Source organism: Mesoplodon bidens (genome assembly GCF_964165515.1).
Source record: "Mesoplodon bidens genome assembly, chromosome: 2".
Taxonomy (NCBI): domain Eukaryota; kingdom Metazoa; phylum Chordata; class Mammalia; order Artiodactyla; family Ziphiidae; genus Mesoplodon; species Mesoplodon bidens.
The window spans coordinates 152,176,483-152,193,727 of NC_138177.1; the positions used below are offsets into that span (position 1 = coordinate 152,176,483).

A 17,245-nucleotide genomic window follows, 5' to 3' on the forward strand; every position below is an offset into this window, starting at 1 on the left:
CTTTGGATTTGTAGTGCAGGGCTTGTTTTGTTTTTTGTTTTTTTTAAACCCTACAAACACGCTCCAAGTGTCAGTCGAGCCACGCCCCCCCCGCCCTCGAAAAGCTTGGAATGAGGCTGCGCCTTGTTTGGTCACGTGACACCGCCGTCCAGTGTGTCCTCTCCAGGCAACGGTCCTAGAGACCGACAACACCGTCTGCCACAGCATGAACGTGATCTACCCTCTTGCGGTGCCCAAGGGGCGCCGGCTCTGCTGTGAGGTGTGCGAAGCTCCGGCCGAGCGGGTCTGCGGGGCCTGCACAGTCACTTATTACTGGTAGGCCCTGAAACGTGGCACCTGGGCGCCTCAATCCCCTCTCTCTCAGTCAGGGAACCCTCAAAGCGGCTTCAAGACAGGTCCCTAAGACTTCTGTGTCTGCGTCCGCTTCCTCTCCCACTCAATCATTCCTCCCCAGATGTTTTGTTGCGCGCCTACTGTGTGCTATGCACTGTTCTAGGTGCTGAACTTACTGGGGGAAACTCGGGACACCACGTCCCTCAAAAATCTAATGTTCTGGGACTTCCCTGGCGATCCAGTGGTTGAGACTCCGCGCTTCCACTGTAGGGGGCGTAGGGTTCGATCCCTGGTCGGGGAATTAAGATCCCACATGCCATGTGGCTCTGGCAAAAAAAAAAAAAAATCGAATGTTCTAACGAGAAAGATAAGTAAACCAACAGACAAAACAAGATAATTTCAGAGAGTGATAAATGCCATAAAGACAAAAGAAATGTGATGGGAGGTTGGGCAGACAGCCTCTCTGAGGGTAGACTATTGATCTGAATTTAGAGTAGGAACAGCCCGCCAGGGAAATGCTGGGGGAAGAGTGGCACAGTGAGGCTCCGAGGGAGGGAAGACTTTGGTGTGTTTGAGGAATAGATAGAAAGTTAGTTTGTCAGAGCATAGCCAAGATGGTGACAGTGTGGGGAGGGTAGTACAAGATGAGATCAGTTTTCATTTATTCAGCATAACATCCACTGATCTGTGCTTCAGATTGGACCCTATTTGGGACCTGAGATAAAACAGCTAGGTTGCTGACGTCCAGAAACCTAGTCCAGAGCCGACTGACTTGTTTAAAAAAGAAAGTCATTATAATACAACCCTACATGACAAGTGCTGTCACTCAGGGAGTACTATTCCCTGGGACCTCTAAGGATGGAAGCATGGTGATGGGGCAGTATCTGGAAAGGTTCCTCTGAAGAAGTAACATTTACGCTGGGTCTTGAGGGGTCAGAAGGAAATTGCTAGGTGAATGAACAATGAAGAAGGAAAGGTAGAGCGCTCCTGGCATCCAGGACTGCTTGGGTAAAGGGTGAGAGAACAGACTTTGTTCAGAGGTGGGTAGAGAAGGTAGCCGTGGAGGGAGCAGTCACTGATTTTCAGACTGCAGTCCAGGGCCCATTAGCGGGTCATGAATAAATCACAACCAGCATTTTTTTTTTTTTTTTTTTTTTTTTTCTTTTTGCGGTATGCGGGCCTCTCACTCTTGTGGCCTCTCCCGTTGCGGAGCACAGGCTCCGGATGCGCAGGCCCAGCGGCCATGGCTCACGGGCCCAGCCGCTCCGCGGCATATGGGATCCTCCCAGACCGGGGCACGAACCCGTATCCCCTGCATCGGCAGGCGGACTCTCAACCACTGCGCCACCAGGGAGGCCCACAACCAGCATTTTAAGAAAAAAAAAAAAAAAAAAAAAAAGAATAGAAAGTATCAGAGTAATCCTACTTGAATTGTTTCTTGAAACTTTTGTTTAGTGATTTATGTGGTTATGTGTCTTTGTACTAGTGAAATGTATTTCCTACTGTACGCTGAGTTAAAAAAAAAAAGTTTAAACATCATTGTGATAGGTAGTAGTAGGAGTTTAAACCAAGAAGATAAAGGCTAGGCCCAAACAGTGACATGAGATCAAGGAGTTTGGAATTTATCCTCTGGGGGGTCATGGATGGTTTTAGATTGGAACGTAGACGCTGAAGGCTACGTAACTTCTCAGTTGCAGTGGTCTCAGTGGAGACTGAATTAGGTGTCCCTCCTCGGTGCTTTCACAGCACTCTTTAGGTCCCTTAGCCTCACATTTATGACATGGATTGAAATCACTTGTTCAGTGGTCTGTATTCCTCACTAGGCTGTATGCCCCATGAGGGCAAGGACAGCATCTGTGTTTTCATTGCTGTATCTTCAATGCATGTAGAATGCAATTCAGAATTTGTAACAGAAACTGCAAAGCCCTGGTTGCTTCTCTATCTTCATTTCCCACCAGTCATCCCCTATTTTCCTTGATGCAGTTACAGAGGCTTTCTTTCAAGTCTAATTTGCCAACTCTTTTCCTCCCTCAGTTTCTTTGCCCAGGCTGTTGCCTTTGCTGGGAACTTTCCCTACAGTCACGAATCTTCCTAGCTCTCTTTCATCTTTCTGTTCTCAGAAATGTTATTTCTTCAAAGAGGTCTTTCTGGAAAACCCAACCTAAATGCCCCTATCTGATTTTCTCTCTCACATTTTTTCTTCACTTTTTCTGTACTTTTCTGTTTTTGTTTTACTTGTTTAATATCTTTTTTTTTTTTTCTGGCTGGACCGTGCAGCTTGTGGGATTTTAGTTCCCCAACCAGGGATTGAACCCGGGTCCCCTGTGTTGGAACCACTGGACCGCTAGGGAAGTCCTGAGTAAACAATTTTAAGTACAGGACTGGCACTCTGGGGAGAGATGAGACTCCTTTGCCTGATATGAGCACCTACTTCTTCCCCTGTCCCCTTCATCCCTCCAGCCAGAAGCAATTCTTCCTTCCTCTCAACTCACTTTGTACTTACTCTGTACCTCTCAGATGACTCTTATTTCCCTGCCTCATTTTAGTTGTTGGCAAACATGTTAGCTCAATTTTATTATGCTCTGTTAATGCAGGATATTATGTTGAATATGGAGAAGGACTGTCATATGTATGTTACCTTTTGATCTGTTTCAGACCCATCTGCGTATAACCTATGGTCTCCAGCAAAGTATCTTGAAATAATTGAAGCTAAATATTTGATGAATGCATGAATAAATTATTATTTCTTATGCCTTTATCCTCCATTATTTTCTTTCTCTTCTTTTTTTTTTTTTTTTTAGATTCCAATTTGTACTATTCTTTTTTTTTTTAAAGTTTATTTATTTATTTTTTTAATTAGTTTCTGCTTTATAACAAAGTGAATCAGTCATACATATACATCTGTTCCCACATCCCTTCCCTCATGCATCTCCCTCCCTCCCACCCTCCCCATCCCACCCCTCCAGGCGGTCACAAAGCACCGAGCTGATCTCCCTGTGCTCTGCGGCTGCTTCCCACTATCTATCTACCTTACGTTTGGTAGTGTATATATGTCCATGCCTCTCTTTCGCTTTGTCACAGCTTACCCTTCCCCCTCCCCATATCCTCAAGTCCATTCTCAAGTAGGTCTGTGTCTTTATTCCCGTTTTGCCCCTAGGTTCTTCATGACATTTTTTTTTTAATTCCGTATATATGTGTTAGCATACGGTATTTGTCTTTCTCTTTCTGACTAACTTCACTCTGTATGACAGACTCTAGGTCTATCCACCTCATTACAAATAGCTCAGTTTCGTTTCTTTTTATGGCTGAGTAATATTCCATTGTATATATGTGCCACATCTTCTTTATCCATTCATCCGATGATGGACACTTAGGTTGTTTCCAGCTCCGGGCTATTGTGAATAGAGCTGCAATGAACATTTTGGTACATGTCTCTTTTTGAATTATGGTTTTCTCAGGGTATATGCCCAGTAGTGGGATTGCTGGGTCATATGGTAGTTCTATTTGTAGTTTTTTAAGGAACCTCCATACCGTTCTCCATAGTGGCTGTACCAATTCACATTCCCACCAGCAGTGCAAGAGTGTTCCCTTTTCTCCACACCCTCTCCAGCATTTATTGTTTCTAGATTTCTTGATGATGGCCATTCTGACTGGTGTGAGATGATATCTCATTGTAGTTTTGATTTGCATTTCTCTAAAGATTAATGATGTTGAGCATTCTTTCATGTGTTTGTTGGCAGTCTGTATATCTTCTTTGGAGAAATGCCTATTTAAGTCTTCTGCCCATTTTTGGATTGGGTTGTCTGTTTTTTTGCTATTGAGCTGCATGAGCTGTTTATAAATTTTGGAGATTAATCCTTTGTCAGTTGCTTCATTTGCAAATATTTTCTCCCATTCTGAGGGTTGTCTTTTGGTCTTCTTTATGGTTTCCTTTGCTGTGCAAAAGCTTTGAAGTTTCATTAGGTCCCATTTGTTTATCTTTGTTTTTATTTCCATTTCTCTAGGAGGTGGGTCCAAAAGGATCTTGCTGTGATTTATGTCATAGAGTGTTCTACCTATGTTTTCCTCTAAGAGTTTGATAGTTTCTGGCCTTACATTTAAGTCTTTAATCCATTTTGAGCTTATTTTTGTGTATGGTGCTAGGGAATGATCTAATCTCAAAGTTTTACATGTCCCTGTCCAGTTTTCCCAGCACCACTTATTGAAGAGGCTGTCCTTTCTCCACTGTACATTCCTGGCTCCTTTATCAAAGATAAGTTGGCCATATGTGCGTGGGTTTATCTCTGGGCTTTCTATCCTGATCCACTGATCTATCTTTCTGTTTTTATGCCAGTACCAGACTGTCTTAATTACTGTAGCTTTGTAGTATAGTCTGAAGTCAGGGAGCCTGATTCCTCCAGCTCCGTTTTTCGTTCTCAAGATTGCTTTAGCTATTCGGGGCCTTTTGTTTTTCCAAACAAATTTTGAAATTTTTTGTTCTAGTTCTGTGAAAAATGCCATTGGTAGTTTGATAGGGATTGCATTGAATCTGTAGATTGCTTTGGGTAGTAGAGTCATTTTCACAATATTGATTCTTCCAATCCAGGAGCATGGTATATCTCTCCATCTATTTGTATCATCTTTAATTTCTTTCATCAGTGTCTTATAGTTTTCTGCATACAGGTCTTTTGTCTCCTTAGGTAGGTTTGTTCCTAGATATTTTATTCTTTTTGTTGCGATGGTAAATGGGAGTGTTTTCTTGATTTCATTTTCAGATTTTTCATCATTAGTGTACAGGAATGCCAGAGATTTCTGTACATTAATTTTATATCCTGCTACTTTACCAAATTCATTGATTAGCTCTAGTAGTTTTTCGGTAGCATCTTTAGGATTCTCTATGTATAGTATCATGTCATCTGCAAACAGTGACAGCTTTACTTCTTCTTTTCCAATTTGGATTCCTTTTATTTCCTTTTCTTCTCTGATTGCTGTGGCTAAAACTTCCAAAACTATGTTGAATAAGAGTGGTGAGAGTGGGCAGCCTTGTCTTGTTCCTGATCTTAGTGGAAATGGTTTCAGTTTTTCACCATTGAGGACAATGTTGGCTGTGGGTTTGTCATACATGGCCTTTATTATGTTGAGGAAAGATCCCTCTATACCTACTTTCTGCAGGGTTTTTATCATAAATGGGTGTTGAATTTTGTCGAAAGCTTTCTCTGCATCTATTGAGATGATCATATGGTTTTTCTCCTTCAACTTGTTAATATGGTGTATTACATTGATTGATTTGCGTATATTGAAGAATCCTTGCATTCCTGGGATAAACCCCACTTGATCATGGTGTATGATCCTTTTAATGTGCTGTTGGATTCTGTTTGCTAGTATTTTGTTGAGGATTTTTGCATCTATGTTCATCAGTGATATTGGCCTGTAGTTTTCTTTCTTTGTGACATCCTTGCCTGGTTTTGGTATCAAGGTGATGTCGGCCTCGTAGAATGAGTTTGGGAGTGTTCCTCCCTCTGCTATATTTTGGAAGAGTTTGAGAAGGATAGGTGTTAGCTCTTCTCTAAATGTTTGATAGAATTCACCTGTGAAGCCATCTGGTCCTGGGCTTTTGTTTGATGGAAGATTTTTAATCACAGTTTCAATTTCAGTGCTTGTGATTGGTCTATTCATATTTTCTATTTCTTCCTGAGTCAGTCTTGGCAGGTTGTGCATTTCTAAGAATGTGTCCATTTCTTCCAGGTTGTCCATTTTATTGGAATAGAGTTGCTTATAGTAATCTCTCATAATCTTTTGTATTTCTGCAGTGTCAGTTGTTACTTCTCCTTTTTCATTTCTAATTCTATTGATTTGAGTCTTCTCCCTTTTTTTCTTGATGAGTCTGGCTAATGGTTTGTCAATTTTGTTTATCTTCTCAAAGAACCAGCTTTTAGTTTGGTTGATCTTTGCTATCGTTTCCTTCATTTCTTTTTCATTTATTTCTGATCTGATGTTTATGATTTCTTTCCTTCTGCTAGCTTTGGGGTATTTTTGTTCTTCTTTCTCTAATTGCTTTAGGTGCAGGGTCAGGTTGTTTACTCGAAATGCTTCCTGTTTCTTAAGGTGGGATTGTATTGCTATAAACTTCCCCCTTAGAACTGCTTTTGCTGCGTCCCATAGGTTTTGGGTCGTCGTGTCTCCATTGTCATTTGTTTCTAGGTATTTTTTAATTTCCTCTTTGATTTCTTCAGTGATCACTTCGTTATTGAGTAGTGTATTGTTTAGCCTCCATGTGTTTGTATTTTTTACACATCTTTTCCTGTAATTGATGTCTAGTCTCATAGCATTGTGGTCGGAGAAGATACTTGATACAATTTCAATTTTCTTAAAATTACCGAGGCTTGATTTGTGACCCAAGATATGATCTATCCTGGAGAATGTTCCATGAGCACTTGAGAAAAATGTGTATTCTGTTGTTTTTGGATGGAATGTCCTATAAATATCAACTAAGTCCATCTCGTTTAATGTATCATTTAAAGCTTGTGTTTCCTTATTTATTTTCATTTTGGATGATCTGTCCATTGGTGAAAGTGGGGTGTTAAAGTCCCCTACTATGATTGTGTTACTGTCGATTTCCCCTTTTATGGCTGTTAGTATTTGCCTTATGTATTGAGGTGCTCCTATGTTGGGTGCATAAATATTTACAATTGTTATATCTTCTTCTTGGATCGATCCCTTTATCGTTATGTAGTGTCCTTCCTTGTCTCTTCTAATAGTCTTTATTTTAAAGTCTATTTTGTCTGATATAAGAATTGCTACTCCAGCTTTCTTTTGATTTCCATTTGCATGGAATATCTTTTTCCATCCCTTTACTTTCAATCTGTATGTGTCTCTAGGTCTGAAGTGTGTCTCTTGTAGACAGCATATATATGGGTCTTGTTTTTGTATCCATTCAGCCACTCTGTGTCTTTTGGTGGGAGCATTTAGTCCATTTACATTTAAGGTAATTATTGATATGTATGTTCCTATTCCCATTTCCTTAATTGCTTTGGGTTCGTTATTGTAGGTATATTCCTTCTGTTGTGTTTCTTGCCTAGAGAAGTTCCTTTAGCATTTGTTGTAAAGCTGGTTTGGTGGTGCTGAACTCTCTCAGCTTTTGCTTGTCTGTAAAGGTTTTAATTTCTCCATCAAATCTGAATGAGATCCTTGCTGGGTAGAGTAATCTAGGTTGCAGGTTTCTCTCCTTCATCACTTTAATTATGTCCTGCCACTCCCTTCTGGCTTGTAGGGTTTCTGCTGAGAGATCAGCTGTTAACCTGATGGGGATTCCCTTGTGTGTTATTTGTTGTTTTTGCCTTGCTGCTTTTAATATGATTTCTTTTTTTGACAGTTTGATTAATATGTGTCTTGGTGTATTTCTCCTTGGATTTATTCTGTATGGGACTCTCTGTGCCTCCTGGACTTGATTAACTATTTCCTTTCCCATATTGGGGAAGTTTTCAACTATAATCTCTTCAAATATTTTCTCAGTCCCTTTCTTTTTCTCTTCTTCTTCTGGAACCCCTATAATTCGAATGTTGGTGCGTTTAATGTTGTCCCAGAGGTCTCTGAGACTGTCCTCTGTTCTTTTCATTCTTTTTTCTTTATTTTGCTCTGCATCAGTTATTTCCACTATTTTATCTTCCACCTCACTTATCTGTTCTTCTGCCTCAGTTATTCTGCTATTGATCCCATCTAGAGTATTTTTCATTTCATTTATTGTGTTTTTAATCGATGCTTGATTCATCTTTAGTTCTTCTAGGTCCTTGTTAACTGTTTCTTGCATGTTGTCTATTCTATTTCCAAGATTATGGATCATGGAAATAGAATCTTGGATCAGCTTTACTATCATTATTCTGAATTCTTTTTCAGGTAGACTGCCTATTACCTCTTCATTTGTTAGGTCTGGTAGGTGTTTATCTTGCTCCTTCACCTGCTGTGTGTTTTTCTGCCTTCTCATTTTGCTTATGTTACTGTGTTTGGGGTCTCCTTTTTGCCGGCTGCAGATTCGTAGTTCCCGTTGTTTTTGGTGTCTGACCCCAGTGGCTAAGGTTGTTTCAGTAGGTTGTGTAGGCTTCCTGGTGGGGGGGACTAATTCCTGTGCTCTGGTGGTTGAGGCTCGATCTTGTCTTTCTGGTGGACAGGTCCACGTCTGGTGGTGTGTTTTGGGGTGCCTATGGCCTTATTATGTTTTTAGGTAGCCTCTCTGCTAATGGGTGGGGTTGTGTTCCTGCCTTGCTAGTTGCTTGGCATAGGGTGACCCGCACTGTAGCTTGCTGGTCGTTGACTGAAGCTGGGTGCTGGTGTTGGGATGGAGATCTCTGGGAGATTTTCGCTGCTTGATATTATGTGGAGCTGGGAGGTCTCTTGTGGACCCGTGTCCTGAAGTTGGCTCTCCCACTTCAGAGGCACAGCACTGGCTCCTGGCTGCAGCACCAAGAGCCTTTCATCCACCCGGCTCAGAATAACAGGGAGAAAAAGTAGAAAGAAAGAATTAGTAGAAGAAAGAAAGAGAGAGGGAAAGAAAGGAAGAAGGGAAGAAAGGAAGGAAGGAAGGAAGGAAGGAAGAAAGAAAGGAGGGAGGGAGGGAGGAAGGATGGAAAGAAAGAAGGAAAGAAAGGAGGGAGGGAGGGAGGAAGGAAAGGAAGAAAGACAGGAGGGAGGGAGGAAGGAAAGAAAAAGAAAGTGGAAAGAAGAAGGGTGGGAGGGAGGAAAGAAAAAGAAAGAAGGAAAGGAGGAGCGGAGGGAGGGAGGAAGGGAGAGTAGGAAAAAAAGAAAGAGCAGGTAAAGTAAAATAGAATAAAGTATGAAATATAGCGTTATTAAAATTAGAAAGTAATTATTGAAAAAAAAAAAAAAACCGGACCGATAGAACCCTGGGACATATGGTGGAAGCAAAGCTATACAGAGAGAATCTTACACAGAAGATTACACATACACATTCACAAAAAGAGAGCAGGGGGAAAAATCAAAAATCTTGCTCTCCAAGTCCACCTCCTCAATTTGGGATAATTCGTTGTAAAAAGAGGAAAAGGGCGAGAAGTCTGAAATCTTGCTCTCTAAGTCCACCTCCTTAATTTGGAATAATTCGTTGTAAAAAGAGGAAAAGGGGGGAAAGTCTTAAATCTTGTCCTCAAAGTCCACTTCCTCAATTTGGGATGATTCGCTGTCCATTCATGCACTCCACAGACGCAGGGCACATCAAATGGACCGTGGAGCTTTAATCCGCTGCCTCCGAGGCTGCACAGAGAGATTTCCCTGCCTCTGCTCTCACAGCTCCCGGGTCTCAGCCTTGGACCTGGCCCCGCCTCTGCGCGTAGGTCGCCGGAGGGCGTCCGTGCTTCGCTCAGACAGGACGGATTTAAAGGAGCCGCTGATTCGGGGGCTCTGGCTCACTCAGGCAGAGGGGAGGGAGGGGCGCGCAGTGTGGGGCGGGCCTGCGGCGGCTGAGGCCGGCGTGACGTTGTAGCAGCCCGAGGCGCTCCGTGCGCTTTCCCGGGAAAGCCGTCCCCGGGTCTCGGGGACCCCGGCAGTGGCGGGGTGCACAGGCCCCCCGGAAGGCGGGGCGGACAGTGACCCGCGCTCGCACACAGGCCCCGCGGCGGCGGCGGCAGCGGCGGTGGCGGCGGGCCGCGGCGGCGGCGGCGGCGGCGGCGGCGGCGGGCCGCGGCGGGCGGCGGTGGCTGCGGCGGCGGCGGCCGCCCACGCCCGTCTCCGAGGTCCGTGCCTTACCCGCGGCTCGTGCCTGTCTCCGGCGCTTCCCCAAGCAGCCCTCTTAATGCCCTCTCCTCGCGCACCAGGAAACAAAAGGGAAAAAAGTCTCTTGCCTCTTCAGCAGCTCCAGACCCTTTCCCCGGACTCCCTCCGGGCTAGCCGTGGTGCACTAACCCCTTCAGGCTCTCTTCCTGCCGCCAGCCCCAGTCCTCTCCCTGCGCTCCGACTGAAAGCCGATACCCGAGCCTCAGCTCCCAGCCCCGCCCGCCACGGCGGCCGAGCAGACAAGCCTCTCGGGCTGGTGTGTGCCTGAGGGCACCGGTCCTCTGTGCCAGAATCTCTCCTCTTTGCCCTCCGCACCCCTGTTGCTGTGCTCTCCTCCGCTACTCCGAAGCTTTCCCCCTCCGCCACCTGCAGTCTCCGCCCGCGAAGGGGCTTGTAGTGTGTAGAAACCTTCCCCCCTTCACGGCTCCCTCCCACTGGTGCAGGTCCCGTCCCTATCCTATTGTCTCTGTTTATTCTTTTTTTCTTTTGCCCTACCCAGGTATGTGGGGAGCTTCTTGCCTTTTGGGGGGTCTGAGGTCTTCTGTCAGCGTTCAGTAGGTGTTCTGTAGGAGTTGTTCCACGTGTAGATGAATTTCTGATGTATCTGTGGGGAGGAAGGTGATCTCCGCGTCTTACTCTTCCGCCATCTTCCTCCGGGGGTCTTCTCTTTCTCTTCTTTCACCACCTTTAATTATTTTTAAGGTCTTCTACTCTCCCCCTACCTTTTCTCCAGATTTCTATATCCTTGTGTCCTAGAGATTTCATGATTTTTCCAGAAAATAAAACTGTGGTAATTGTTCTATATCTCACAAATGAGGGCCTTTAATATCCCCTTCCAGGGTTTTCACGGTTGAATGTAAAGCATCTAGCCCCATGCCTGAGACCATGCTGGCACTCAATAAATATTGTTTTTCCTCATCCCAAATTTAAAGAGCAGGAAGGACAGTCAACTTGGATTTGTGAAAGTTTATTTTTTTGCAAAATAATTTTTCCCAATTATAAATGTAATTCATGCGCACTACAGAAAACTTGAAAATACTAAATATAAAGATGAAAAATAATCCATAATCTCACAACCCAGATAATTAATAGCCTGACATTTTGGTGAATTTCTTCATGTTCTTTTCCTATAAATACATTTATTTTATACACTCTGTGTAATCTTGTGCATATCATTCTGTGTTGGATTGTGAGAACGTTCCCAGGAAACAGAACATTTTTAAGAGAAGGCATTTTTATTAAAGTACACAGTGAAACATTATAGGTGAAAGAGGCTTCAATACTATAGGTAAGTCGTAGCATATAGATAAGAGTAATTTGCAATAATTTTTCCTTTCATTTAACATATGGGACACAAATTAAAATGCTTTCACTGTCCAGGAAGAGAAAACAGTGAAGTGGTATTCGATAGTAAGATCTGTGGTGAACTGGAGAATGAATGCCCCGCCTAACGACATTCAAATTAGTTTAAAAAACATGGTAATGGCCAAACAAAACATGCCTGGCCCACAAGCTATTTGATTGTGAGCCCTAATTTGAAAGCATACTTTTCAACTCCTTCTTTATGCATGACCCTGTGATGGTTGTGAGGGGTGATACAGATGAATAAGGAGAGAGCTCAGGAATATATAAATATGCGCCCTTTCTTTAGAAAGGCAAGATATGCAGATGCTGTCAGTAGGAGAAAAGTTCAGACAGTTAAGTAAGTTAATATTTCCATTGCTCACACAATTACTCAGTAAGCCCGTATTAAATAAATACCCTGTGGAAGTCACCTATTTCTTTATTCAGGCTGTTAAGTGCTTTTATTGATTTGTTTTCAATAATTCTCTGTGAAAAAACCCTTAAAAATGCTTTTTGTCATTTCTATGAGAGCTGTCACAGTTTATAAAGAAAATACTTTATCGCATTTCTGTTGTCCCAGAAGAAAGGAAGGAGAGAGAGTATTTGAACACAGCTCTGTATTGTCTATGACTGCTTTTATGCTACAACAACAGAGTTGAGTAGTTGCATTAGAGACCAAGTAGCTCGCAAAGCCCAAAATTTACTATCTGGCCACAAGAAAAACTTTGCTAATCCCTGCCCTAGGTTATCGTTACCTGTTTTGGACTACGTATAAATGGAATCAAATAGCTAACTTTCTTACATTTAAATAAAAATATATAATAGGCAATAGAAATGCAGAAACCTATGATTGTATGCATCCAACCACAGTCTCAAAATACATGAAGCAATAACTGTCAGAACTGAAGGGAGAAATAAATAATTCAATAGTAATAGTTGGACACTTCAAAATCCGCCTTTCAACAATGAATAGAACAACTGGACAAAAGATCAGCAGGGAAATATAAGACCTGCACAACACTATAAATGAACTAGACCTAACAGACATTTATAGAATACAGAATATACATTCTTCTCAAGTGCATATGGAACATTCTCCAGAGTCAACCAGCTATTAAATCATTAAAAAAGCTCAGTAAATTTATAAGGATTGAAAATATACAAGGTATGTTCTTCAACCACAATGGAATGAAATTCGTAGTCAATAACAGAAGGAAGTTTGGAAAATTTATGAATGTGTAGAAATAACACACACAAATAACCAGTGGGTCAAAGAAGAAATCACAAGAGAAATTAGAATATGCTTTGAGATGAAATGAAAACGAAAGCACAACATACTAAAACTGATGTGACGCAGTGAAAGCAGTACCTAGAAGGAAATTTTTAGCTGTAAACACATACGCTAAAAAAGAAGGAAGATCTCAAACCAATAACCTAGTCTTATACTTTAAGGAGTAGAGAAAGAAGAGCAAACTCAACCCAAAGCTAGCAGGAGGGAAATAGCGAAGATTACAGCAGAGATAAATGAAATAAAGAATAGGAAAACAATACAGAGAATCAACAAAACCAAAAGTTGTTTCTTTAAAAAGATCGAAATTGACAAAAGTTTAGCTAGGCTGATCAAGAAAAGAAGACTCAAGTTACTAAAATCAGAAAATGGAAGTGGAGGGACTTCCCTTGTGGTCCAATGGCTAAGGCTCTGTGCTCCCAATGGAGTGGGCCTGGGTTCGATCCCTGGTCAGGGAACTAGATCCCACATGCCGCAACTAAGAGTTCACGTGCTGCAACTAAAGATCCTGTGTGCTGCAACTAAAGATCCCGCATGCCTCAACGAAGATCCTGTATGCCGCAACTACGACCTGGCTCAGCCAAATAAATAAATAAGTAAATATTTAAAAAAAGAAAATGAAAGTGGAGACAGTGCTACCAACTTTACAGAAATAAAAGGGGTTATAAGAGAATACTATGTACAATTGTATGCCAACAAATTTGAAGTCCTACATGAAATATATTCCTAATAAGACACAAACTACCAAAACTGACTCAAGAAGAAATAGAATATCTGAGTAGGTCTATAAATAAAGAGATTTAGCTAAGTAATCAAAAAACTTTTCACAAAGAAAAGCCCAGGAGGATTTCACTGGTGAATTTTGTCAAATATTTAAAGAAGACTTAACAATTCTTCACAAACTCTTCCAAAAAATAGAAGAAGAGGGAAGAGTTCCCAACTTTTCATGAGGCCAATATTATCCTAATACCAAAACAAGAGAAAAACATTAAAAGGAAACTACAGACCAATATCCCTTATGAACATAGATGCAGAAATCCTTAACAAAATACTAGCAGACCAAATCCAGCAGAATATAAAAAGAATTATATATCATGACCAAATGGAATTTCTCCCAGGAATTCAAGGTTGGCTCAACATATGAATATCAATCAATATAAAATATCATCTTAATAGAATAAAGAAAAAAATCACATAATCATCTCAATAGATACAGAAAAAAACATTTGGCAAAGTCCAACACCCTTCATGATAAAAATACTTAACAAAGTAGGAATAGAAAGGAATTTCTGTAACTTGGTAAAGAGTATCTATGAAAGAACCATAGAGAAACACAACATTAACATCATACTTAATAGTCAAAGTCTATAAAATCTTTCCCCTGTAAAATCAGAAATGAGGCAAGAATGTCACTTTCACCACTTCTATTCAACGTTGTACTAGAGGTTCTAGTTGGGGCAATTAGGGAAGACAATGAAATAAAAAGCATCCAGCTTGGAAAAGAAGGAGTAAAAGTACCTCTATTCACAGATGACATGATCTTATATAGAGAAACCCCTAAAGAACCCACAAAAAAACCATTAGAGCTAATAAATGAATTCAGCAAGGTTACAGAATATACAAGATAAATATGCAAAAATCAGTTATATTTCTGTATGCTAGCAATGAGCAATCTGAAAATGAAATTAAGACAGCTATTCCATTTACAATAGCACTTTAAATAAAGGAATAACCATAGAAGTACAAGACGTATACACTGGAAGAATACAAAATATTGTTGAACAAAATTAAAGAAAACCTAAATAAGTGGAAAGATATTTCATATTCATAACCTGGGAGACTTAATATCAAACAGTTTGATCTGCAGATTCAATGCAATCCCTGTAAAAATTCCAATTGTCATTTTCGTATAAATGGACACTCTGATCCTAAAATTCATATGAAAATGAAAGGGACACAGAATAGCTAAAACAATCTCAAAAAAGAGCAAAGTTGGAGAACTCACATTTCTCAATTTACTACAAAGCTACAGTAATAAATATAGTGTGGTACTGGAATAAGGATAGACCTATAGATTGATGGAATAGAATTGAGAGTCCAAAAATAAGCACATACATCTATGGCCAATTGATTTTCTTTTTCTTTTTTTTTGCAGTTTAAAAAAATTGAAATATAGGTTATATTCCATCTATAGTTATTATAAAATATGGCTATATTCCCCATGTTGTACAATATATCCTTGTAACTTATTTTATACATAGCAGTTTGTACCTCTTAACCCTATACCACTATATTGCCCCTCTCCCTACTGGTAACCACTAGTTTGTTCTCTATATCAATGAGTCTGCTTCTTTTTTGTTATAGTCACTAATTTGTTGTATTTTTTAGATTCCACATATAAGTGATATCATTACAGTATTTGCCTTTCTCTATCTGACTTGTTTCACTTAGCATAATACCCTCCAAGTCCATCCATGTTGCTGCAAATGGCAAAATTTCATTCATTTTATCTTAGTAGTATTCCAGTGTGTGTGTGTGTGTATGTGTGTGTGTGTGTGTGTGTGTGTGTGTGTATATATATATATATATATATGTCACATCTTCTTTATCCATTAATGTGGTGATGGACACTTAGGTTGCTTCCGTATCTTGGCAGTTGTAAATAGTGCTGCTATGAATATTGCGGTGCATGTATCTTTTCAAATGAATATTCTTGGGTTTTTTTTTTTTTTTTTTTTTTTTGGCTATATACCCAGGAGTGGAATTGCTGTGTCATATGGTAATTCAATTTTTAGTTTTTTGAGAATCCTCCATACTGTCTTCCACAGTGGCTGCACCAATTTACATTTCCCCCAACAGTGTATGAGGGTTCCCTTTTCTCTGCATCCTTGCCAACATTTACTTGTGTTCTTTTTTGATGATAGCCATTGTGGTTTTGATTTGCATTTAACTGATGATTAGTGATGTTGAGCATCTTTTCATATGCCTATTGGCCATCTACATGCCTTTTATGGAAAAATGTCTACTCAGTTCTTCTTCCTATTTTTTAATTGGGTTGTTGGTTTGTTTGATGTTGAGTTGTATGAGCTATTTATATACGATGGATTATATATGATGGTCATATCATTTTCAAATATTTTCTCCCATTCAGTAGGTTGTCTTTTCATTTTGTCAGTGGCTTCCTTTGCTGTGCAAAAGGTTTTAAGTTTAATTAGGTCCCATTTGTTTATTTTTGCTTTTATTTCCTTTGCTTTAGGTGACAGATCCAAAAAAATATTGCTGTGATTTATGTCAGAGAGTGTTCCTGCCTATGTTTTCCTCTAGGAGTTTTATGGTTTCTGGTCTTACATACATTTTGTGTTTATTTTTGAAGAGGCTGTCTTTTCTCCATTGTATATTTTTGTCTCCTTAGTTGTAGATTAATTGTATGGTCAGTTGATTTTCAACAAGGGTGCCAAGACCATTCAATTAAGAAAAGAATGGTCCCTTCCAAATGGTGCAGGGATAACTGGATGTCCATATGCAAAAGAAGAATTTGGACCCCTACTTTACACCATATTCAAAAAGACTTAAATATAAGAGCTAAAAACATAAAACTTTTAAAAGGAAACATAGTTGTAAATCTGTGTGATCTTGGATTAGGGAACAGTTCTTAGATATGACACTAAAAGCACAAGGAACCAAAGGAAAAATAGATAAGCTGGGCACCATCAAAATGAAAAACTTTTGTGCATCAGAGTACACTATCAAGAAAGTGAAAAGACAACCCACAGAATTGGAGAAAATATTTGCAGATCATAATGTTAAGGATCTATTATCCAGAATATGCAAAGAACACTTAAAACTCAAAAATAAAAAGATAAAGGACCTGGTTCAAAAAAATGGGCAAAGGATTTGAATCAACATTTCTTCAAAGAAGATATACAAATGGACAATAAGCACATAAAATGATGCTCAACATTATTAGTTATTAAGGGAATGCAAAATAAAACCATAATGAAATACTACCTCACACACACTATAATGGCTGTAAAAAAAATGGACAGAAAATAGCAAGCATTGATGAGGATGTAGAAAAAAATGGAACCCTCATACATCACTGGTGGTGCAACCTATGTTAAAACAGTTCGGCAGTCCTCAAAAGTTTAATCATAAAGCTACTGTATAACCCAGCAATTCCATTCTTAGGTGTACTCAAGAGAATTGAAAACATATGTTCGCACAAAAACTTGTACACAAATGTTCATTAATAACAATAGCCAAAAACTGGAAACAACCCAAATATCTACCACCTGATGAATGGATAGACAAAAACTGATATAGCCATTCAGTGGAATAGTATTCAGTAGTAAAGAATACAGACATAGGGCTTCCCTGGTGGCGCAGTGTTTGAGAGTCCACCTGCCGATGCAGGGGACACGGGCTCGTGCCCTGGTCCGGGAAGATCCCACATGCCGCGGAGTGGCTGGGCCCGTGAGCCATGGCCGCTGAGCCTGCGCGTCCGGAGCCTGTGCTCCGCAA

General features: G+C 40.5%; 1 protein-coding gene across 1 annotated transcript in view; it reads left to right on the forward strand.

Annotated features, from left to right (window-relative positions):
* Positions 1-205: 205 nt before the first annotated feature.
* ZMYND12 (zinc finger MYND-type containing 12) overlaps positions 206-17,245 on the forward strand; it is a gene marked incomplete at its 5' end in the record, with an annotated part of 41,986 nt that continues 24,946 nt past the window's right edge. The window contains one exon of the mRNA XM_081224951.1: positions 206-315. Coding sequence (XP_081081077.1) covers positions 206-315 — 110 coding nt within the window. The remainder of the gene's footprint in view (positions 316-17,245) is intronic.